This window comes from Acartia tonsa, chromosome 6 (genome assembly GCF_053477335.1).
Source record: "Acartia tonsa isolate MP-2025a chromosome 6, ASM5347733v1, whole genome shotgun sequence".
NCBI classification, from domain to species: Eukaryota; Metazoa; Arthropoda; class Copepoda; order Calanoida; family Acartiidae; genus Acartia; species Acartia tonsa.
This window is the reverse complement of record NC_137265.1, coordinates 22,756,616-22,782,439: the sequence shown is the minus strand read 5'-3', so window position 1 is coordinate 22,782,439 and position 25,824 is coordinate 22,756,616. Positions and strand designations below refer to the sequence as shown.

The following is a 25,824-nucleotide window of genomic DNA, read 5'->3' as shown; positions in this document are numbered from 1 at the left end:
AATGTGCGGGACCTAATTATAGGAAGGCTTTGCTCATAATAACTAATAATCTTAATATAATTTCTTTCTACAACGAACTAATTGGAATGAATTAACATTAAACAAGAATTAGATATAAAAATAAATGTAATGATTCAATTTACAAAATAATTTTCAAAATCAAAATATTCTGTCTGCTTGTTATTGTTTATCTTTTTGTTGACGCGCTAGTTTGCCGCGAGATTATGCATGATTTTGCGTGACGTCATTCATAATTGGTCCCCAAGATTGGTTAGAAACTGCTAAATTCTTGCATGTTCCCTTTAAGCCAGTCCCCAAAGTCTAAGACTCCTAAAAATTGAATATTCGATCCATTGTCCCCTCCCTTACTCCCTGGTAAATTATACAAATACCCAAAGTTTTATAACAACGTTGTATTATTCGCTGGTTTAAAAACATTAATTGAATATATATTGGTTGGTTGTGTCCGTAGTGTCCAAACTTTTCAACCTCTAATTTATTCTACAGAAGGTATAATTTGTTTTATAGTTGGGGATATAAATAAATATATCGTCGATTATCTTAGTCAGAGATGGGTTGTTAAGTCCAGAATGCCGCGTTTTTTCGACATTTTTTAGACCTGTCGTCTTCCGTCAATCAATCATTATTATGAAAATGCCTCGTAGTTATTAACAGAGAATACAACTTAGAAATTAATTAAAATTATTATTATAGCCATTTGTATAATCAATAATACAAAGTAGTATGATGTCTGTCTGTCTGTCTGTCCGTCCGTCCATCCGTCTGAAGCTTAAGATCTCGGTAACCACTGAACCGATCGGATTCTACTCTTGAGGGTATATACCTATTGGTCCTGTGGTGGTTTTAAGCTATTTTCTTGGGGGGTGGGACACCCCTAACCCCCCCAAAAACAAAAAAATCCCCCCCTTATTTTTTATTTTGCTCTGGTACAGGCTGCCGCAGGCTGCCCTTTTTATTATTTTTTATTCCAGCATTTATTTTGAATGAAAGAATAGCAACATTCTCTCACTAAAAACAATAAATATTAATTTTTTTATCACCTCTTGGGGCAAAGCCCCTAGAGGCTAGGGGCGAAGCCGCTAGTGTCTAATAAAGCTCTAAAAAGATGCATTAAATAATATAGAGCAAAAATGGATTTAAGATAATTTATTTTTCTTCTATAAAAGCCGTACCAACAAAAGCGAAATATTTAAATAAATAGTTGTATACTCTGTTTAAATCCTACGAGTCATTTTCATAATAATGATTGATTGACGGAAGACGACAGGTCTAAAAAATGTCGAAAAAACGCGGCATTCTTGACTTAAAAACCCATCTCTGACTAGACTTCAAGGGTAACTACAGGGGCGTACAGAAGGGTTGTCTATCTAGTATCCACTCCCCTATTAATATTAGGGGGGTTGGATATTATGACGTAAAAAAAATAGCCAATGAGAGGCCAGTATACACTGTAATTGACCATTGGTAAAATTTATAGTGGCCTCTCATTGGCTATTTTTTTACGTCATAATCAGAGTCAGACACTTTTACTAGGTTCGTCAAGCATTTCAAAATTAAAACTTAAACTTTGTAAAATAGACATAATCTGTAATCTACTTTATCTAGTCATTTGAAGGTTATTTAAAATAAAAAATATTAAGTGATCACTAAATTATTTTTTATCTTTTTAAAAAGATAAGAATTCCGTACCTTCTTATTAAATTAATAAAAAATAGTCGCAGTTGAATTTTGAAACTAAAAAAATGAAGATACTAATTGTTTTGTGTTTATTTGGAGTGGCCTTGGCTAGCGTACCAGCACCAAAAACAGGTCACCTTTGTCATAAGTCAAATTATAATTCTTCACATGTTTCTTTTATGTACAAAGTTAAAAGTACTTCTAATAGTTAATGTTTAAATTAGGGTTGGGCCGGATATCCGGTGTGGCCGGATATCCGGCCATTTTTAATATCCGGCCGGATACCGGATATTGAAACTATCCGGCCGGATATCCGGCAATATAATCTTTTATATTTTACAACAAAAATCACTGTTTTTTTCATCTTTAATGGCTGTAATTTTCTTATTATTAAAGCTAGAAGAACAATTTTTTCTGAATATGTTTATCTTTATATAAATTTTATATTAGAAATCTCAAAACATAAATTTTGGCGGTGGCAGCAGTACTTGGCAGCTGCCAGCCGCAAACCGACGGTTGGCAGGTAAACGGCAACGGATTTAATGAAATTGTAATATGTCATGAAGATATTTAAAAAAGCCTAAGTTTAAAATTTGAAATCTTTAAGTAAAAATTTGCGGTCACAGGAACCGTTTAAAGATTTCTGGAGACCTGGAGGTTCAGGACTTGCAGGATTATACCTGGAACCTGAATGACCTTACAAGATTTGCTGGCATCCTGTGCCCGCCAGGAAGGAGGTATTAAAAAATTTCAACTCTCAGTTATGTGTCATACCCATATTTTGAAAGTCACTTAGTTATAGCCCTCTACCTTTTATACACATAAAATGGGATAGAAAAAAACAGAGGGAGGGGGGGGGGGCAGGCATTCAACGCCACCTTCCCGCTCATCCTCCAACCGGTAAGGGTTGATATTACAGATTGAGGATAGCAATAGTTAATTAGATTTATTTGCAAAGAAGAAAGATCATTTAATAGTTACTTAATTTTTAAGTTTTAACCTTAATTTTATCCTATTATATAAAGTAATAAGCTTTTTTTGTCTGTAGCGAAGGATCTTGCTAACCGTTGAACCGATATGGTTCTCCTTTAGAGTGAAGCTTCTTATAGGTCCCAGGGTGGGTTTTGGCTGTTTAATTTTTATAAAAAAGTTGTTGTAAGGTTTGAAGTTATTTTTCTGCACTTTCATGTCCCTAGATACTAGGGACGCAGTCGCTAGTATAATATAAAACACCCGTTTATAAAGAAATTTTTTTTGCGGGTATAGTCAATTTCGTGGCAATGCCCCTTAAGAGCGGTTATTTGTATTTTCACAGTAACTTTCCTCCTATTTCTAGCCCCTTGCGTGGGACTCTAACCTTGCGGGGCCAATTGCCTAACCCTGCGGGGCAATCACATAACCAAATATAACCTAACCTATATCTATAATAACCTATTAAAAGCAATTTTAAAAATACAACGAATCGCCCCTTAAGATGCGTTGCCACGAAAGGGACTATATCCTTTTTTGATACTTTAATATGTAGTAATTTGGCCGGTTATCCGGCCGGATATCCGATAATTTGGCCGGATAACCGGATATTTGCCGGATATCCGGCGTTGGCCGGATATCCGGCCCAACCATAGTTTAAATCACCTTGCTGAGATTATGATCAAAGTCATATGTTGATTTTATTACACAAATATGATCTGACTGTGGATCTAAGGTTTATTGCCTAAATCTTTCCTACAACAAGTTAATCTTTTTATGTAAAGAATTTTTGTCTGCGTCTGACATAGCATTATCTAGATCGTGAGTTGACACACACCACATGTCATCGAAGATTTAGACAAGTTTATTACTCTTTAAACTAATTGTCACCTGTCTGACATAGCATAATATTACTTATCTAGGTAATGAGTTGACCTACGCCAACTGCACTTAGATCATTAGAGATTTATATGAGTTTATAACTTTGTAAACTCATTGTCACCTGTCTGACATAGCATAATATTAAATATCTAGGTAATGAGCTGACCTGCGCAATCTGCACTGATGTAATTAGAGATTTGAATGAGTTTATTACTTGAGAAAGTCAATTTTACCTGTCTGACATAGCATAATATTACTTATCTAGGTAATGAGCTGACCTGCGCTATCTGCACTGATGTTATCAGAGATTTGGATGAGTTCATAACTTCAGAAACAACAGAGGATCAGATTGTTGAATATGTTAAACAAGTATTTTTTTTTCCTTGTCATAATATTAGGTCTAGTCAGGGAGTAAGGGGACAATGAATCAAATATTCAATTTTTAGGAGTCTCAGACTTTGGGTACTGGCTTAAAGGGAATGTGCAAGAATTTAGCAGATTCTGACCGACTTTGGGTACTAGCATATCAAATGCCGCTAATTCGCTGAGTTAGTTTTGAATATAGCAGACAGAAAAATTTGTTATGAGATGGTAGGCTTCAAAATTTTTTTCTCCAAAAAATATCGTTTCATAACCCTTAAATTTATAGTGGCATTTTTAACTTTAGGAATATGGGGGTTTGAACGAGTTCCAGGGAGATTTTTCTAGTAATTAATTAAGGAAGGTTACGTCTGATGTACTGTTAATCTAATTTTCAAATGAATGCTTTTTTCTTGGAACTTTTTTCTTAATTTATAGTTTTCTAAATTTTATTAACACACCCTTTACAATTTTCTTCAAAATTTCTGGATAAATCTGGATTTCCCAGAAGTCCCCAAAGTCTTTAAAATAAGAATAGTTGCAGAGGTTATAGTACACGTCTAAGACAGCTAGAAATTTGATTTCTAGATCAATTGCCTCATCCCTATATACCTTTGATTTAAAGGCAACAACTGTCAGAACTAATGTTCCTGTGATTTTTAAGGTTATAATTATCCTTATTTAGATATGTGCCCAACTCGGACAGCTGATCAACGGATTTGAGGCCACGTGTAACTTTATGGTTGCGTCCCAGCTGCCTCATCTGATTGACGACTTTGTACATGGTAATCTCGACCCTTTGCAGGTAGGGTTACACAACTGAAAATCCATATTTAAAGTAACAGGATGTCTATTTGTGGGTGTAATTTGCTAATTTTATGGTTGCATCACAGGCTCCTAGCTGCCTTATCTGATTAAAGACATTGTAAATGATAACCTAGATCCTATGCAGGTCCCCTGCCAGAAACGTTGTATGCATATCGTAGGATATGCTTACGACGTTTCTGGCAGGGTCGGGTTTATTCATTGACTTTAAAATAATTATGAGTAAAATAACTAGTTATGTAATTTGTATTGTAAGTACACTTATTTACCAATTCAGTCAGGGGTTAGCTTGAATATTGGTTGTTGCGACTGAGATTGGCTAAGGCTGAGGTTGACTGTAGCTTATAATGACTCTTCCTACAAGCATCCAGCTTTCTTAAAAATGTGCGCTTTGTTGTGACTACGATTGCAGCTTTGTCTAAGATGCATCGATAAGCGGTGTTACTTAGTGTGGTTATAGGTAGCTAAGGCTTATTGGGTGGCTGATGAAGCCGCACGGCGACAGGTGACTGAATTTAAGTTTGTTGGCTGAGTCTTATTGGGTGTCTATATAAACAGAATGGCTTATTTATGAGTCTTTTCTAAGCTGATTAGGGCTGTGGTTGCCGAGCCCTGCCGTTTGTTATCTTTAATTAAAAGTTATGATTTACATAAAATCCTAGGATACCCTATATTATTGACTTGATTTGTAACTTTTATCTATTATTAAGGTGTGTACAGACTATTTTGCTGCTTGTCCTTAGAGGAGAACAATCGACAATCTTATGGTTCAAAATGAAATTTCATTGTGTTACAAAAATTATATTCAATAATTCTAATAAATTTTTGTTAAATGAATTGTGCTTTTACTGGCATAGTTGGTCTTGTATAACAATGAATATAGAATATACGTGGATTTTATGACAGGAAAAAATTGTCTTCAACATGTAACTCTTTTATTGGTCAGTTCGTTTATCCAGTTGGATATGTGGTAAGGGGGGCGGAAGGGGGTTATTGTTGTTTTAGCCTGTTGCAAGTTTTACTTTATCATAGAGAACATGAAAATCTGGTGTAAGATCCAAGTAATAATATAGCCAAGAAAGTACTAAAAGTGTATTTTTGTCCCATCTATGACCCACTGTGCTAGGGATTTTTTGTCCTTTCGTTGACCAACTGTGTATATGGTATATTACTTTTTTTGGCAACGTTTTCCAATAATGTCTGCAATTTTAAATACAATTGATTCACATGTTTGAAATGTTGCATGTAAGAAAAATCACATTTTATTAAAAGTGTATTGCACGAGTTTGTTAAATGCAAAGCTTTTCTACATCTAGGGTGTGTCTGTCTGTTCGACGTATTCAGGTCTGAATTTATGGATTTTTATGTAATTATAAGTGTATTCTAAATTTTCCTATTGTTTTGAAGAAATTGTGATTGTATTTCCAAAGTTAAACATGTCCTTACATTAAGTATCTTTCAGTTTGGCAATTTCAACAATATTTCTTATTTCTATGAATGTTCTGTGTCTTATGTTGTTAATTGCTGGGGGATTTAGATGGAGGGGGGTGGGGGGGGGGGTGAGGGTGGTTAAGTTAACCCTCCATATTAAATTTTAGGTAAAATTTTTTTTTGGTGGGGGAATTTTCAAATTCTTCAGGGACTGTTCTTCCCCCCAAAAAATGTATAAACCTTACATGGTCCTTCACTGTAAAAAAGATCCATTTCGGTTTCGTCGTTACACTGACATAAATAGACATCCTGTTACTTTTATATGAGTATTTGTATGATTTTTTAAGCTACTCCTTCAAGAATGTTGTAATCCTTGTTATAATTATCATACATGTATGTTACTTATTTTAACACAGAAAAATTTTAAACAGAACTTAAAAAAAAAATTCTGGAGTTATTATTTTTAAAGAAATCAGAGAATTAGTAATTATATACAGTGAGAGATGGGACAATAGGCTGTTTTATTAGACTAGTCCCCAAAGTTTTTATATAACGTTTTCTTTTTTGTTGGCTCTTAAAAATTAGGAACTTTTACTGAATTTGATTGGTTGTTTATTAAGTATACATCAATTTATAGGTCATTGTCTTATCCCTTTAGATCCCTAAATTATTTATATCTCAAAAAACGCGCGGCTTAAGCTAACTACACAGTAAGAACACACTTCTTTGTAGAAAATATATTTCGCTTTAATCAAGCCTTCTCAATTCTAATTGTTTGAGAGTTTATTTATAATTAAATATATTTTTAAAAAAGATTATTTAGATTTTTTTCTGTCTACCTTTCACTAAGTCTGTGAATTAATGGCCGCTATTTGGTTTAGTTATTTTTCGAATATAAGAAATATTGCTTTGCTTTTTAGGTAGTCATGGTTACTCAGTTTGTCTGTCCATGGTCAGTTAGTCCGTAACGCTAAATGTGACTTATAGACTTCTAGTAGTTTTTCTCAGCTGTTGTTATAGATAAATGACTAAATTCTAAATTCTGATATATGATTAGTATAAAGTGTGTTACCTTTTTATAAGTACATAGTCCGTTGGTCCATCTATGAAGCTCTATTAGACATCATATTACATTGTATGTACTTTTCTCAGCTGTTATAACAGATAGACGACAGAATTGTGTAGTGACTATGCTGCAATATCCTGCTTGTCTTTAATAACGTGTTTATTATTTAAATATAAATGAGCTCTGCTACTTAAACATGATTATACTAATATTTTATTGTATTTATGAAATAAGTTTTAATGTTTTAAATGTTCTATTTCTTATTCTATGTGATTGCGATATGTCTATCTAACTTTGGAAGCCATACAAGTAAAAAATAAGAATAATAATAAAAACCACCATCAGGGGCAACAACTTTTATCTATAATACAAAGTAGAATGATGTCCGTCTGTCCGTCCCTTAAGATCTCGGTAACCACTGAACCGATCGGATTCTACTCTTCAGGAAATATACCTACTGGTCCTGTGGTGGTTTTAGGCTATTTTCTTGGGGGGGGGGGGGGGAGAGACTCCCCCAACCTCCCCAAAAACAAAATCCCCTCCATTTTTTTTGCTGAAGATTTCCTTAGTCCTTTTTTTATCACCTCTTGGGGCAAAGCCCCTAGAGGCTAGGGGCGAAGCCGCTAGTTTTATAAAATATGTTAAAAACTAAATCTAAAAAGACTAAGCTTAAATTAAGATAAAACGGAAAGAATTTGTCTTTAGGTATGATAAGCCCTTTCAGCATTCTATCGATATGATATTTCAAGGGTTTATACTAAATGGTTTTAATAAAAGTGGCCTTGGCTGACATAATATCAACATATCGACAGAATAATGACAGTATAACTACTACTCTTCTTGTTAAAAAAGGTAAAATCTGATAAGGCACAAAATGAAGCTTCCCTGAAAAATACCTTGTTTAATCAAGTACATCTCATAACCTCTTTCCAGGACTAATAGACAGATTTCTTGAAATATCCATTCAAAACAAGATTTGTCTCTTTAAAATCTGAAGTAAAACAAGGGTATAACCCCTGTTTTACCCCCTTGAATTTTTATAAAACACAGTAGTTAACCCACCTAAAATCTTTGAAATCCCATGTTTTACACCACAACACCCTCACCATAAAAAAGCTTAGACGTCCTTGGTAAGAGTCAGGAAAAAGGGAATGATATTCTGACAAACAATTTTAAGAAAAAATTTGCCAAACCCCCTTCACCTTTTCCTCCCCTTCTTATAAACCATCCCTCTTCAGTTACATGAAAAAATAAAATAAACCCTTACCATACTTTTAAAGGTTTGGTTTCGTGATTTTTTTTGTAGAATTGATTGTTAGAATAGCTAGGCCTGGTTAAGAGTACATCTAACTATTATATACTCTCCAGAATATTCTGTATGAAATTAGTTGCCCCTGTCCAGGTATAGCTGAAGGTTATAAATATTTGTGATTATAGTTTGTATCAGTTAGTGTTCTTAAAACAAGAATGCTCATCAGAGGTCGGTAAAGGATTAATATCAGATTTGGCAGCCGCAGTAAAGTAAATTATTAGCATAAGAATCATTTGAATTGGATTATCTGGGCTCGGCAACCGTGGATTTAAACTCATATGGGAATTAACGGACGGACGGGGATTGTCTTGTCAGGAACAAATTGAGACATTCAATTTATTTTTAAGGTCGTTTTCTTCTGCGCCTTGTTTGTTAATATTACATTTGCAGGAGGGAGGGGGGGGGGGGTGGTGGTAGTCAAAAAAGGAGGGCAAATACACCCTACAACTACATGCCCTTGCTTTTTCTTGTGATAAATACAAATGTAATGTACAGAATGTCCCTTAAAAGACAATCCACCTTTTTTAAATTTTCTTTTCTGCACACAACTGGGTTAAAATTCGAAGTTGAGGTGCGGATGATGGCAATATTGTAAAATGATTGTATTTAGGTTATAATAAGGCATGGTAGAGCCATAAAGTGATTGAAAATGAAGAAAAAGGATACAGAATATGGCAGCAAGGTAAAAATTCATTTACACCATTTAAATATAACAAGGACGAGCCAAATATATGACAGCAAAGCTCTTTGAGAAAAATCCTCTCAAGAAATATCTTAACTATATACCAGTAAGCATAAATTGTTTCGAACATTTTTTTCTGCAATCAATTAAAAGGTGAAGACAAAATATTGTTCTCATATATATTTTTTTATTTTAAAAAATTGAAGGATGTCTTGTTATTCCTCGGAAAAAGCATCCATTTTGAAGCAATCCAATTTATAAAAATCATGGGAGGGAAGTAACAATGGATTTGAATTATGCCGATCCCCAAAGTTTAAAATCTAAGCTTTTTTTGTTTATTACTAAATATTTTCCAAATTTTGCCTCCAATGATTTTAAGCTACAAAAGAATAAAATTTTTTATAATTGGAGGGATGCATCAATTTATCTTTCATTGTCTTAAATTTAAGGTATGCCTACCTAGAAAGTAGGTGAACATAAGTATGAATTTAGACATAAATTCATATTTTTATTAGTAGGTATATTCTTCTAAAATTCTTAATTGAATCCTTTACAATTGTCGGTCAGCAGACTATTATGGTATGTAATGCATATTATTGTGATGATTGTTTAGTCCAACCTGACAACCAACATGGCGGAGAATGAGGACAGAGAACTGGAGGAGGGGAAGGGGGGAGGTCTGCAACCAGCCTTCAACAGGGGACCAAAGTAAGAATTTTAGTTCGTAATTTTAATATTTTTGTAAGTCTCTCAAAAAATGGTTATTTTAGCTCAACTATTTTTGCCGAATACATTTGGTTACTTGCATATAGCCAAGAAAATTGTTCATTTGAAAAATGGCATGTCGATAAAATGTTTGTCATGGTAACTTTTATTCAATACAAAAAAATGAAACATTTTAATTGTATGTCGACAAAATGCTACCACCTTTAACTCGGTTTCTATGATCCAATCATTTGTTAATTAGTGCATTTTGAACCTTAACAGAGCATTTGACTCAGTGACTTTTAAGAGAATATTCCCATTTTAGTAGACTTTGGTTTACTTTTATCTATTTTACTGTTTATTTTTGCAGTACAGATTAGCCAACAAAATATTAAGATCATGGAAAGAAAACTAAGTAGCAGGTTTCGTCGTAGTTTCACAGTAGCCCTTCTCCTATTTCATGCCTTTGCGGCGGGGGGGGGGGGGGGGGCTATAACCATGTGGGGCAATCATTAACATTTACCTAACCTAATATAATGTATAAAAGCTAATGTGAAAATACGACGAAACCTGCTTCTCTGTTTTCTTTCCATGATCCAAATATTATTCTAGTTTGCGTAATGTTGGTCCCCAGATGACACTAGAAGAGCGGATGTTAACACCAGATGAAAAGAGTTTCCTTCTTTTTGTTGAAAGGTAATTATCAATTTTTTCGGCGGTTTCCCTCTATGTGACTTATGGAGCACAGAACCCCCCCCCCCCCCCACCCTTACTTCAAGCATATTAAAAATTAGAGTTGGGTGGGGGGGGGGGGGTTATTGTTTGAAAGACACTTTAAGGGAAAGCACCGTTTTCTTTGTTCCATATAAAATTTAGAATATCGCTATGATACAATATTTTAGCGATAACGGCCCTAGAGGCCCCTAAGGGCACTTGAGTCGGGCTGAAGGGGTGGGGTGGGGGCTGTGGTTGATGATAGTTTTTTAGAACGTTGTTTCTTTTGGTAGGGTTGTGGATGCGAGATCCTTTGGTACATACATACATAGATTGACACAGATCTTGTTACCCTTATACAAGGATTCCTTATGCTATATTGCGCTTGTAAATATCTTTGTAAAAAAGTTGACGGCGCCCTTTCCACACAACCTTGATGTAGTATCTGTACAAACACTACCGTTTGTTCAGGGGTGACACAGCCTCAGCAGAGAATATAGTGAAGGCCATGGGTAAACGTCCAAACCTGTTTGACATCAACTGTGTTGACCCGCTGGGAAGGTAATAGTTATTTATTGCATTTTATCATAGACATCATTCCGTGGATATCAAAATGAAAAAGAAATCAACCAGTTTTTCTAGCCCAGAGGGACTCAAGGCTCAGACTAATAAAATGGTTTTAATTTTATGATTTCTATTTTGATATTCGTGGAAAATTGTCTATAAAAAGATGCTATTCATAATTTTCAGTAGGACCGAGAACCGGTTCTAATCCAGCGGATATCAATAGGTTTCGAAGCCAAACTGGAAACAATTTTCTTATTTGTTAGATATTGGGAAGTGGCAAAAGGAGATAATTTATTTTTTTTTTCTCTGAAGGGGCGATTATCTTGGGAGGGTGGTTGTAACCTCCCCAAAATAGTTAAAAACCTTTCTAGAACTATGAGAAGCTTCACTGAAAAGGGTAACCATAAAGGTTCAGTGGTTAGTGCAATTCTTCGATACACAGACAGACACACAGATAGACATAAAGCCATCCTGTTACTTTTTATACAGATCAATTAAGACTGATTGACTAACGGACGAACGGAACGACAGATTGAACTTAGTAACGTAAAAGTTAAGTTACAAATATTTTTAATTACTTAGATCTGCCCTGATAATAGCTGTTGAGAATGAGAATCCAGATTTGATGGAGATGTGTCTCAACAATGGTATCCAACCCAAGGACGCTCTTCTAGTTTCTATCAGGTTTTTGTTTATAAGTTGCGAAGGTACTCTCTAAATTACATGTGTGTCGCCGGTCTGCAACGTTTGCTTAATAAACAAGGATGACAGCATCCATAAAAGCGAAGCTCTGAAACAATAGGAAAAACAGACATTAACACTTATATAGTGTCAGAACTGAATAATCAGAATATAAATTAATAAGAGTCAAAGCAAAATTGTGAGTAAATTTGTTGAAAAACTTCTTGATACAGGATAATGTTTATGGAATACTTACATTTTGAGGACTTGAATATAGAGTTAAAATTGTACTTTGTTGTCCCGGGAATCACTATACCAAAAATCAGAACAATCGGATAATTAGATCACATAAAAATTTGTTTTTAAAAAAGTAGAAAAATCAACATGTTTAAAATGGACGTACGGACATTCTGGTAATGATTATAGAGTTGCTACGCTTTCTAAATCGTACCTTACTACTACTAGAATCACCGTGCAAAGTTTGAAATCGATCGGACAATTCTAACACGCCTAAATTATCGAAAAAAGCTATCTGTCTCGGACGTACGGACGGACCGACCCTAATTATAGAAAAGCTTAGCTTAAAAAAAAATTATTTATCATATTCGTTTTCTCAATATGCCTTAATATATGTTACTGTGTAGTATTGACGACGTCTTAAAAAAATTTTAAATGACGATCACGGTAATAACGGTATCACTGCACGCTAGCTGCTATGTCAAGCACATGGCATTAATAGTATAAATAGGAAGAATATGTTTGCCAAAAAACTAGTGTAATTTACTGTGGAGAGCTGGCACTTTCAAATATAGATCATGGAATTAAGGCATTACTTAAATCTTACCCAAGGAGCTAGGCCAGAAATGTCAACACATATATAACATGCTATGAAGGCAATAACAAAAATGAATCCAGAGTCCAACCACCAGAAATAATACCAGATTTGAACCTAATTACAGCCATTGATTCTAGGGAGGATTACGTTGATGGAGTGGAGGTTCTGCTCAGATTTGAAGAGGAGAACCATGTGGAGGGAGAGAAATACTCATGGGAAGCCATGGACAGCTCTGTGGCTAACTTTACTGCTGACATTACTCCCCTTATTCTGGCTGCTCATAGGTAATAGTCATGATCAGCTTCGCAGCTGGCAATGCTACCCACACTCTAGCTGCTCATAGGTAATACTCATGGACAGCTCAACAGCTGACATTACTCCCCTCATTCTAGCTGCTCATAGGTAATACTCATGAACAGATTCGCAGCTGGCAATGCTACCCACACTCTAGCTGCTGCTCATAGGTAATAGTCATGATCAGCTTCGCAGCTGGCAATGCTACCCACACTCTAGCTGCTCATAGGTAATACTCATGGACAGCTTAACAGCTGACATTACTCCCCTCATTCTAGCTGCTCATAGGTAATACTCATGGACAGCTTAACAGCTGACATTACTCCCCTTATTCTAGCTGCTCATAGGCAATACTCATGAACAGCTTCGCAGCTGACATTACTCCCTCATACTTGCTGCTCACAGGTAAGAAATACTCCTGGAGGGCCATGGACAGATCCATGGCTTACTTCACAGACATTAATTTACCTAATTTTGGAAATGGTAAAATGCAATACTTTTAATGCCATAAAACTGAAATTAATATTCTTAAAAAGCTCATTTTAAATTGTAGAAATTTCTGTAAGTTCCAAATATAATATATTTTATTTACAACAAAAAATTTATAATTAAGTCTTAAATATTTTTGTTTTTCTACCTTAAAGTTTTTAAGCGATTTTCTCCCTGTCCTATTTAATTTAAACCTCATAACCTTACGGTCAGATTTTCTATAAATATAATTTTTATTGCCTTAAAAACAGAAAATTAGAATTTAAATGTATCTTGATTTTTTTCTCTTCCTGTTTATTTACTTATTTACTTGCAACTACTGACCCTGACTTTATTTTAAACAAACAAATAATAGGAATTATGTTTACAAATTTATAAACAAGGATGCAGATTTCCATGAGTTAAGTATCTAAAAAAATTGTCTCATATAATTGTTTTCAATACAGCAAAATCAGATACTTGAATTACAAAATCATTACATTCTGTAATTTTCTGTTAAGGTTCTCTTATTAAAGATAAAAAGATGATAATATTAGTATTCAAAAGTTTTGACTAAAAAACCAGCATCCTTTTACTTTCTTTTTGCTCAAATTGATTGACCCTATATTAACCTTATAATTTCAAAAGTTTTCGCCCCTTTTAGACCTAATCATGTTCATATTATGCACAATTGACTGTGAAAATTCTCAATGACACGGTTACCAAACCTAAGCATATTACAACAGACATTGCGAGTATGAAAAAAGTAAGGAAACCTTTTAATGTTAAATCTATTCTAGCTACTGTGTGTGTGTGTGTGTGTGTGTGTGTGTATGGTGGGTCCATGTGATCCTAATATGGCTTCATATCATTACCATTATACTATAAGATGCAAGCCAAGTAAAAAATTAATATAAAATAATTTATGCTTGTACAGTTTCAATTTACATGAATAGTACTTTCTAAAATGAAATAATAATCCAGATAGATTAGCTTAATTCCTAATTGCCATAGAAATCACCCCTTAAATAGAAAATTAAGAATAAGTGTTTTAGAAAGATTTGAATTGGATTTGTTTATCCTATTGCTTTAAAAAAGCTTAAAACCACTGACTGTAGGAATTTTCTTAAGAAATCAACATCATGTTAAATATTTTCCTTTAATTACAGACAAACATAAGTCTAAGATTTCAAAAGCATGCGAGACAGATTGACATAAAAAGTTTATTATTGAGTGTAACTCACTTTCAATTCTAATTCTCAGTATAAAATCATGTATAAACATATGTAAATCGTTTGTACAATTTAACTTACATAAAACCCAGAACGACCATAAAATACTTTTATTGTCAATCATTTTCAATACAGATTCATACACCTAACAATGCATAGAGATCCTTACTTAAACTAGCCTAGCCTAAAAGAAACATTGCATCTATACCTACCTACGAATGAAGAATCTGTTATTCCTTTTATATTTCTATTGGGGGGTACAACCTTTAGGGTCCTATTTCTACCGGTTACTGACCCTGAAGGGCTCTTTTAATACTTACATAACTTAACCGAAACTGAAATAAACAAAAGATACTTGTAAAATTGTGTTTAGGAACAACTATGAGATCCTTAAGATGTTGCTGGACCGAGGAGCAACCATCCCTCTCCCCCATGATGTGAAGTGTTCATGTGAAGAATGTGTTCAGAAGTCTGCTGAAGATTCTCTCAAGTTCTCACTCTCCAGAATCAATGCTTACAAGTAAGTAACCAAGAATACTTAACCTTTAGTAAAGAGAACAATGAAGACATAAGGCTTGCAGATAAAGTGAGGGAAGCGAAGCTGTTTTTAACATGTTTATAATTTTAAAATAAGGGAAGGTTTTCGGGATCCATTTAAAGGTAAGAAATTACAATTTTTGTGTGTGAAATATTTACATATTATAATACATACAAATTATATTTTAAAACATTTTTAGATATAAATCTAATATTCAAATCTAATCTTTACATTTTTAGGGCTTTAGCTTCACCATCTCTCATTGCTCTGAGTTCAAAGTAAGTAATTTTTTTTTCATTGAAACAAAAGAAATAGAAGCGAATATATTAAAATATTTACATTATTATGAAGTATTTTAAAAAAGAAAAATATTGGACAGTTTAAATTTTAAGATTTGTACACTGACTGATAATAAGAATTTTTTAAGTGTCCGGCTAAATCTCCTACCTGGATGTTGATCTACACTTTTTTATCTGAAACAAAATTTGGCAAACGTTAGGCCATAACCAGGCGCAACTTTGTACTTACATTTACTTTCAGACAAGGACAACACAATGGAAAAAGAATGGATTTATTATTACTTTGATCTTACACCAGCTTATCAAATACTCTAATAAAGTTAAACTTGTAGCTGGCTTAAATAACCACCTCCCCCCTACCCCATCCCTTCCCTTTCTAGATGACCAATAAAGAATATCCATGTTAGGAAGTTTAATTGACGACAATTATTCCCCTGTCATAATATCCTCGTATATTCTTTACTAATTATGAAAAGATACTTCATGCTGCATTTTCGTTTAGGGACCCAATCCTGACAGCTTTCCAGCTGTCAGATGAGTTAAAACAGCTGGCCAGAGCTGAGTCACAGTTCAAGGAAGATTATGTTAATCTGAGGAAACAGGTTCAAGAGTTTGTCAGGGGTCTCATTGATCAAACAAGGTAATGAATCATGTATGAATGGATGGGACAACAGAAGCTAAATTAACCCTCTTTCTCAATTCATTTTTTTATGCTGCTGTATTATTAAAGTATTGGATGGTTATTTTTTTCTTTTCCCTCTCAATAATTATTTAGCATTTGTAAGTAGTTGTGTCTTAATGATAACCATCGAGACTAGTTTTGGTTCTTGTTGTGAACACACGCACAAATGACCGACTAGATACAACCTGTTTTTATAGATTTGTTACTGGGGACGCTATTATTGTTTACACACAACTATTATCCGTTTGTACTTTAAATTTTGTGTGAGTTCTTAGGAAATTCTTTATTATTCTCTTGCACTTTTTTAGTGTTAATTTACACAAATTAATTGCACTTTTTTTTTCATTATGAGTGATCTAAAGTCTCTAAAAGTCATTGTCGACAAATTAGTCGAACAAGTTAAAACATTGCAAGAAAACTGTGATATGTCAGACATTCAAAGTTTAAAAAGTGACATTAGTGAATGTAGGACATCCTTAAATGCACGCGAGCAATACGCGCGCAATTGGTGCGTGCGTATCAGCGGGCTAAGTGTCCCAAGAGAACTCATTAGAACCTACGGGGTGGATGGAGGCTGTATGCGCTACGTATACAACAAATTAGTGAAACCAACGTTGGAATGTTCAACACCCAACAAAGTTGAGGAGCTAAATTTAGAAACAGTAGCTCAACTTGATTTTGTTCCTGGCTTGTTTTCTACCCTGGAAAATGCCCATTTTTTAGGCGGACCAACAAAGTCGAGAAAAAACAAAGATTTACTGTTACCTCCTGCAATTATCTGCAGATTTAAATCCCGTTACCTGAGAAACCTGTTTTTGAGGCTGAAAAGAAACCACATGCCTACCCCTACAGACGCCGAGGTTACCAGAGGTATTTTATACTATTCTGTGACTCCAGATCTTACAAGATCCAACCATAACCTGCTAACAAACCTAAAACGAGATGCTAGGGTCAAAGCCGCCTGGTCCATCGACGGCCATATTCGATTTTGTCTCCTGGCTAATGATAAAGTTAAATTTGAAGTAAAGGACGTGTTTAGCCCAGTTGAAGAGATTATTGCTTCATGTGCCACAGCCGGCTCTAAATCAGCCGAAAATTTGACTTCAATTGTCAAAAAAAGAGGCACTGATGGCGATAATATGCAGACACCTGATGAGAGTGGAGAGAGTGGCGAGGACAGAGAGATCAGCGGGTCTCCAGGTGGGACAGGCAGCAGGTCTCCTGGCGGGACAGGCAGCAGGTCTCCTGGCAGGACGGGCAGCAGGTCTCCAGTTCCAGCAGAGATGCGAGGAGGCCAACGACAACCGCCTCCCATTGGCTCACGCAGGGCTGGCACCAGAGCTGTGGTTGATACCAACAAAAAAAAGTGATAAGTTTTCATTTTTTATACCTAAGTAAACACAGATACACAACCCGAGATATTACACATCTTATTATGTTAATAATCTATCTATCTATCTATTTAAAAATCCCATATATAACAAATCTATTTAACATTTCTTACATGAACATTACAAAAATACATTCTTTGCACTTACTTAATGTATATATATTTTTATTATTAATATATTTCTTAATTTTATTATTTAAATTTATTTTTATTGTAAAGTTAGGGCCCGCCTTTGGTTTAAATTACTTTTTTTCTCTTAAACAAATTTTCTCTTTAGCACTTTTGCTTTTTAAAATTGAATCTAATTCTTTTCTTATTGCAGGAGCAATGAAGGCGGTGGCGGTGGACGTACGTACCTGGCGTGACTTTTTCCTAGGGCTCAAACATGATCCAGGATGATAACCTTTTAGGTTTGGGTAGTATACTGGCCGATAATAAATTTAAATTTAATACAGTATTTCAAAATGAAAATGGCATTGGAAATGAAGATATTAATATATTTGATTCTCCTTACGAAAATTGCTTTTTAAATTGTGCATATTATAGTGAAGATGAGTTTGCAAATTGCTTTAAAGATACTAAACTTACTTCTCTGCTTAGTTTAAATATTCAGGGTCTTGCTTCCAAGTTTAATAATTTCCAAGAATTTTTGAATGAATTAGCCTGTCACAAATTCTCGTTTGATATTATTGGTCTTCAAGAAATACATTCTATAATTGATAAAGATTTCTTTAAATTAAATGGCTACCATGAATTGATTAACAAGAATAGAGTTCTATCAAGGGGGGGAGGGGTGGGATTTTTTCTCTCTGAAGCTATAAAATATAAAATTCTAGATGAGGTTTCTATTTTTCATGAAATGATTTTTGAATCTATATTTATTGAAACAGAATTACCAGATCAAACTAGGATTATTATTGGTAACGTTTATAGGTCTCCTTCTCCAATAGAAAATATGACTCAAAGTGTGCAACTTGATTCTTTTATTGACATAATGTCAAATGTTGTGTCTAAACTTTCAGATTATAATAGCAAAGTATATATATTAGGAGATTTTAATATTGATATTCTACAATATAAAAATCATAGAAAAACTCAAGAATTTATTGATAACATGTTTGCCTCTGGTTTTTTACAAATTATAAATCACCCTACAAGAATTTCGAGCCATGCTAATAGTAGTAGCGCAACGTTAATAGATCATATCTGGACAAACAGTTTAAATGACTTTTATTCATCAGGGATAATAACTACACATATTTCTGATCACTATGCACCTTTTCATTTTTTGAATAATTCTAAAGTTGTAAATAGGCCCAAATTTATAAAAACCAGAAATTTTTCTAATGAAAATATAAATTCCTTTAAGACTCTTTTAGAACAGGCTAACTTTCAAAGTACGTTTAACGAGCAACAAAACCCACAAATAGCTTATGACAAATTTCATGAGATTTTTTTCACCCTTTTTGATGCCCATTTTGAAGAAAAAACTGTTCGCTTTAATATAAACATACATAAAATAGAACCTTGGATGTCAAAGGGTCTTTTAAAATCCAGGCGAACAAAAATAGAACTCTATTCAATTTATTCTAAACACCGTTCAGTTGAAAATAAATTTTTTTTTGATAAATATAAGAATCTTTATAATAAACTACTTAGAGCCATGAAGAAACTTCACTATAGTAAGCTACTTATTTCACATCAAGGCAATCTTAAAAAATCTTGGGAAATTATCAAAGAGGCATGTAATAAGAGTGGGAGGGCTAAAAATTCTTCACCCAAATCTTTGAATATAAATGGTAATATTATAAATCAAACTGAACTAATTGTTGAAAATTTTAATAGACACTTCACAAGTGTAACTACTAATATTCAGCAGTCAATTCCACCAACCGATCGCCCCCCTGACAGTTATTTAGATGAGGTCCAAGCAAATTTTATTTTCAATTTAACTTCCCCTGAACAAATCATGCAAATTTTTAGCCATCTTGAAAGCAAATCTAGCACAGATTTTACTGGTCTATCCACTAAATTTGTAAAAATAATTTTGCCGCTAATTGCTAAGCCACTAGCACATATTTTTAATTTATCTCTTAGGCATGGTTTGGTCCCCTCTCAATTTAAGATTGCTAAAGTTTCTGCAGTTTTTAAAAAGGGTGGAAATCCTGAAAACCTTAATGATTACAGGTCAATTAATCTATTGTTGGTTTTTAGCAAAATCTTGGAAAAATTAGTTTCAATTCAATTGAAAGACTATTTAAGTGAGCATGACATTATTCACCCTAATCAGTTTGGTTTTCAGGAAGGCAATTCTACAATTCATCCTATGATTCACATGCTTAACAAAATTTCAACTGCAATGAATAATAATGAATATACAATTGGTATTTTTTGCGACCTAACCAAAGCCTTTGATATGGTTCCTGTAGACATAATGTGTAAAAAATTGGAAAAGTTAGGAATTAGGGGGTCCACTCTAAATTGGTTTAGAAACTATTTGACAGATAGACAACAATTTGTTTGTATTGATTCAATAAGTTCAACACTAAGTGAAATTACTCTAGGTTTACCACAAGGATCGATACTTGGCCCAATTTTGTTTATAATTTTCATAAATGATTTACCAAAGTCCACTTTATTATATTCTTTACTTTTTTGTGATGACACTACCCTTCTTGCCTCTGGGCCGAATTTAGCAGATTTGGTCACATTTGTAAATTCAGAGTTGCAAAAAGTCTCTACTTGGTTTCGCACTAACAAAATGTCTCTACATCCTTTAAAAACTAAGTTTACTATTTTTCATCCCTCCCCTCATCTAATTCCATGGAATGAAATAAATATCTACATTAATGAAAATAATATTGACTGCCCTTCCCCTAATGATCAACTCATTAGAAAATTAGAATTTGTCAACCATGAATCAGAAATACCTGCTATAAAATTTCTAGGGGTTTATTTTGATCCAGCCCTCAATTTTAGGTACCATATTAAACAATTAAATGCAAAACTTTCAAAATCATTGTTTGTTTTACGCAGATGTCAAAAAATATTATATCCTGAAGCAATGCGATCCTTATATTATTCAACTTTTCATTGTCACTTAATCTATGGAATTATAGCATATTCTTCAACATATGATAGCCTTATTAATGACATCTTTAAGCAACAAAAGAAAGCTATTCGATGTATTTCTAATGCCAAATATAATTCTCACACAGGAATCTTATTTAAAAAGTTGGGTATTTTGCCATTTCCAGCACTTGTGGATTATTTTAAATTAAATTTTATGTATCTCTATATAAAGGATTTGCAGCCTAAATCATTTAGAATAAGCAATTATTGGACTTTGAATCAAGATAGAAATATTCCTTATGCTTTAAGAACTCATGCTGACTTTGCTATACCATTTTCCAGACTTGCACTAATTTCTAGATTGCCTTTTATTTCTTTACCAAAAACATGGAATAAATATGAAGAAATTTTAAAAGATCTAAAAAATAGGCCAAATTATAATTTATTTAAAAAACACTTGAAAAAAACATTGATTGAAAATATTGAAACAAACTGCAACAGACTTCTTTGTCATATTTGCCATTTAAATGCAATTTAAACTTATTGGTTAGAATATTACCTTAACTTATTTCTTGTCATTTTATTATTCTGTGATCAAAATTGTTTTAATTAGAAAGCAAAATTTGCTAGGTCTTAAACGTACTACATCGCCGTCAACTTCTTTTTTATGCTTTGTTGTAATCTTTAAAACTTTTTAACATTTAACCTTAAACCTTATTCTTTTGCTCCTGAGTTTTATAAAAAAAAGCACTAAATTTTTAATTTTTCCATTCACTTAAGTACATCTGTATATTTTATATTTAGTTTTTGGTATAAGGCTTGATCCTTTCACCGCATGTTCCTAGGGTTACTAATTAAAAATTGTTGACTTTATAACTTTAGCTTGCACTCTATGTTTGCGTTAGATCCTGCCTCTAGCAACATATTCTTATGTTTATTATTTAGTATCAATGATTTATATAAACTTATGCTATATGTAAATATTCTTAATCTGTCATTATCACTGTATTTTAATATGTTGACTGAAATAAATATTTGATGTTGATGTTGATGTTGATGTTGACTTATATTTCTTAAAAGAAGCTTTTTATTGGTTCTATTAATGTTTAATGATATTTTTTGTTAACGTAATTCAAGTTTTTTTTCTATTTTAAAACTAAATTTTATTTTAAACCAACTTGTAAAATCTATTGTCAATGTGCCTGGATTTATGTACAAATTTTATTGTGTTTAGAACTTCGTATGAGCTTGAAGTAATTCTTAATCATAACCCCGGCGGGGCACCATGGGAAGTTGGGGATATCCAAACCCTGGAGAGACTGAAGCTTGCCATCATGTACAAGCAAAAAGGTTAGTTGCCAACGTCATCAAAGACTCAAAATATTTTAACAAGAACATCAAAACAAAAGATACAAATACATATGAAAAATGAATAAAACTTTCCCCCCTTAAATATTTCTATTGAAAATTAAACTGAATGTACTTCCGTTAACCTGTTGTTATCATTTTTCAATATGCCTTCCAAATTTACATAATCGTCCTTGTTTTTATACACACACAATGTATATACAATGCTTTTAGGTTTTGTTGCCCATCCCAGTGTTCAGCAGCTGCTGGCCTCCATCTGGTATGAAGGTCTTCCTGGATTTCGCCGGAAGCATGCTCTCCAACAATTCCTGAGTGTTTTGCAGCTAGCCTGCACTTTCCCCATCAACAGCATGATGTACATTATTGCCCCCCACTCCAGTTCAGGCATGTTCATGCGCAATCCTTTTGTCAAGTTTGTGTCCCACTCAGCCTCCTACATGTTCTTCCTGCTCCTGTTGGCTCTGGCCTCACAAAGGATTGAACATATCATATTATCTGTCCTTATTGCCATTTTCCCAGATATTGAATGGTTTTCTGAACTCCAGTCAAACTGGATCAAGTATGAACGTGGTAGTTTACCCCACATAGTTGAACTGTTGATAGTTTGCTGGGTACAAGGCCTGATATGGCAAGAGGTAAAAAATTGTTGGTCTGCTGGATTGATTGGATACCTGAAGAATCTTTGGAATTTTGCTCATGTCATGGCATATGGATCTTTCATGGCTTGGATAGGATTACGTGCACTGGCATGGCTCCTGGTACAGAAGGAAAGATGGGAAGGTGTTGATCCTGACCTTATTTGGATCCCCAAAGAAAAATGGTCAACATTTGAGCCACATCTTCTGTCAGAGGCCATGTTTTGTGCTGGCATGATTATGTCCTACCTGAAACTTGTTCATATCCTATCTATCAACCCCTACCTTGGTCCACTACAAATCGCTTTGGGTAAGATGGTTCTTGATATTATGAAATGGATGTTCCTGTTCATTCTTGTTGTCTTTGCCTTTGGATGTGGTATGAATCAGCTGCTCTGGTATTACTCTGATCTTGAGAGACAACAGTGTTACAGTTTACCTGGTGGAGAGGCTGACTGGGAGAATGAAGAGGATGCTTGTGGCACATGGAGAAGATTTGCTAACCTCTGGGAAACCTCACAGTCCCTGTTCTGGGCTGGATTTGGTTTGGTAGATCTGGAACATTTTGACCTTGAAGGAATTGGTGAGTTTACAAGGTTCTGGGGATTGCTAATGTTTGGCAGCTACTCTACTTGCAATATTATTGTGCTTCTCAATATGTTGATTGCCATGATGTCCAACTCTTATCAGATTATCTTTGAGAAGTCAGATACAGAATGGAAATTCTCTAGAAGCAAGCTTTGGATTTCTTACTTTGATGCAGGCAGTACTGTGCCTCCACCTTTCAATCTAATCCCTTCTCCAAAAAGTATATTCAAAATTCTTACATGTAGAAAGAATAGTAAGAAACAATGGACTCCTGAAGACACTCATAGAGCCAATGAAAGATACTTTGGTGTCATGAAGTTTATCATTAGAAGGTATGTTACCAATGAACAGAGAAAGTCTGAGGATTACAGCATTACTGAAGATGATATTCAAGAAGTAAGACAGGATATCAGTTCATTCAAGTATGAACTTCTGGATATTCTCAGTAAAAACAATATGGATGTTCCTCAAAATAAGAGGGGCAGCAATGTTATTGGAAGAAAATCTAAGACTATGGAGAGAAAGATCCAAAAGGGCTTCAATTTGAACCATGTTGAAAATGTCATGGAATCAATCTTTGAAGATGCAAAGGGTAAAAAGCCAAAAGACCTATTCAAGCGTATTGCCAAGATAGTTACTGACAAGGACAGAGCAAAGAGAATGGAGGAGGAAGGAAAGCGAAGATCCTCCATAAAGAGAGATCCTATTGGCAGTCACTCAAACTCAATCAAAAGACACAGGAATTCTCTGAAGAAGAGCTTGTTACAGAGAGGTAATTCCCAGGAAGAAATTAACATGGTCCTGACCAGGCTCAATTCTGAAGAACTGGTTGCTTTCAATCCCATGCTGGCTGATCTTGCACCAGAGGCAAGAAGAGCATATGCTAGGTTTAAGGATGCTCTCAACAAGTATAATAACCAATATGATAAAGGAGAACTGCCTGGCAAGGATGGACCTCCTAAAGATAAGGAAAAGAATGAAAGAAACTTGAAAAGACAACAGCAAAAGTCAAGAGACAGTATAAGAAGACTTATCATAGAAAAAGCTAAATCTATTGATTCAAAAGAATCTATTGAAAGTCCTCAAGCAGCTATCAATAAAGCTGTCAAAAATCTAGAAGATGTTTTAGATGCAGATGACAAGTGTAAAGGTGAAGTCAATAAAGCTTATGTAGATGATGAGAAGAAAGAGCCAAATGTAAAGCTAACACCCCCATCCAATGAAGGATCAACAAACTCTCCAACGGTATCTACCCCGTCAACTTCTGCATCTAACATGGAGTTGACTAATATTCCTCAACCCCAGCAGGACACATCAAGAAAAGCATCACCAGTTGCTTCACCAAGACCAATGCCAGACCGGGTTCCAGATATAACACTTGAAACAGCAAGCATTGACAGTAAAGAAGCATTGGAGGACTCAAGACACCCCTCAGCCAAAGGAACACCAGCACCATCACCTAGAATAGAATCAGGCGAGAAACAGAGCTCCCCTGCAACTCCACAGCCTGCAAGAAAGACAGCATCGCCAAAGCCATCAGCACCAACCACCCCAAGGCCAGCAGGTGAACCAGAGCCAAGTACATCCAAGAAACCAACTCCTAAACCAACACCAAAAGCTTCACCAAAAGTGGAGCCCAAAAAGGAAGAAGATCCCCAGGGGCAATTTGATCCAGAAGGAAAATCAGCTATCTCAGGACAGAAGAGAACTGGATGGATCTAACCAGAAAAATAAAAATTTGCAGTAAATTAAAGAAATTTAAAAATCAACAAAGAGAATAAATTCTTGTAAAAAATATTGTAAATAAAAATTGTATTCCTGTGGCTCACCATCCTTTATAAACTGGGATAAAATGAGATGAATTAATCTTTCTCCAAATTTGAGCTGAAATATAAATTTATTATCTTTTCCCCTAACTCCCTACAATCAAAACCAACATATTTATATAAAGTATTACTTTTTCATTTTAATATTGAAAGTTTTACATTTATAAGGATAAAATACATATATTAGATTATTCACAGAATATATTTATTTAGATCGAAACACCAAAGATTGTATTTAGTTTATAATTAATAATTATTATACAAAAGGCAGATTTTATTTATTTATAGATAGATTTAAAATTGTGTATATGTTTTATTTGAAATAAATTGACATTTTTAAGTATTGTATTTCTAGTAGCAAAGCTACTCTATTGTTGATCTTGTCAACCCTTCCATATCTCAGTGATTAATTTCAACTAAGTAGTGAAGCTATTGTCTAATTGACTGCGTGTGTGTCTTTCCGTCACTATTTTATTAATTTACTAGCGGCTACGCCCCTAGAGGCCTTTAGTGTCATTTAAATGTTTTTTTTTATTTTAAATATCTAATTTGAGAAATAATTTGTCTATGGTCAATCAGCTGTTAAATTCATGTCTCTACGCAGCGCTACTACGCTATGTAGAGACATTCATACGCTAGCGACACTATGCGGCAGGAATATTTCAATTTTTTCGATTTTATTGTGATTCTCTTGGGAGGGTGGTG

At 34.2% G+C, this 25,824-nt stretch overlaps 3 protein-coding genes across 4 annotated transcripts; all 3 read left to right on the top strand.

The window, feature by feature from the left end:
* The first annotated feature begins 1,538 nt into the window (after nucleotides 1-1,538).
* On the top strand, nucleotides 1,539-5,571 carry LOC145322131 (uncharacterized). The gene is made up of 4 exons (XM_080163924.1): nucleotides 1,539-1,830; nucleotides 3,815-3,918; nucleotides 4,595-4,714; nucleotides 5,445-5,571. Exons 1-4 carry the CDS (start codon nucleotides 1,764-1,766, stop codon nucleotides 5,475-5,477), a joined length of 324 nt encoding a protein of 107 aa, XP_080020050.1. The 5' UTR covers nucleotides 1,539-1,763; the 3' UTR covers nucleotides 5,478-5,571.
* A 3,100-nt stretch (nucleotides 5,572-8,671) lies between these two features.
* LOC145322129 (transient receptor potential protein-like) lies at nucleotides 8,672-25,459 on the top strand. Of its 2 annotated transcripts, none has more exons than XM_080163920.1 (12): nucleotides 8,672-8,711; nucleotides 9,154-9,225; nucleotides 9,839-9,933; nucleotides 10,543-10,626; nucleotides 11,116-11,205; nucleotides 11,794-11,895; nucleotides 12,865-13,011; nucleotides 15,095-15,241; nucleotides 15,499-15,537; nucleotides 16,061-16,198; nucleotides 21,937-22,052; nucleotides 22,284-25,459. In XM_080163920.1, exons 2-12 carry the CDS (start codon nucleotides 9,193-9,195, stop codon nucleotides 25,013-25,015), a joined length of 3,723 nt encoding a protein of 1,240 aa, XP_080020046.1. In that variant the 5' UTR covers nucleotides 8,672-8,711; nucleotides 9,154-9,192; the 3' UTR covers nucleotides 25,016-25,459. The 2 variants fall into 2 exon arrangements, with proteins under 2 accessions (XP_080020046.1, XP_080020047.1); XM_080163921.1 differs by having other exon boundaries at nucleotides 8,677-8,715.
* On the top strand, nucleotides 16,474-18,181 carry LOC145322130 (uncharacterized). Its single transcript, XM_080163922.1, has 2 exons — nucleotides 16,474-17,606; nucleotides 17,953-18,181. Exons 1-2 carry the CDS (start codon nucleotides 16,588-16,590, stop codon nucleotides 17,993-17,995), a joined length of 1,062 nt encoding a protein of 353 aa, XP_080020048.1. The 5' UTR covers nucleotides 16,474-16,587; the 3' UTR covers nucleotides 17,996-18,181.
* Nucleotides 25,460-25,824: the final 365 nt, after the last annotated feature.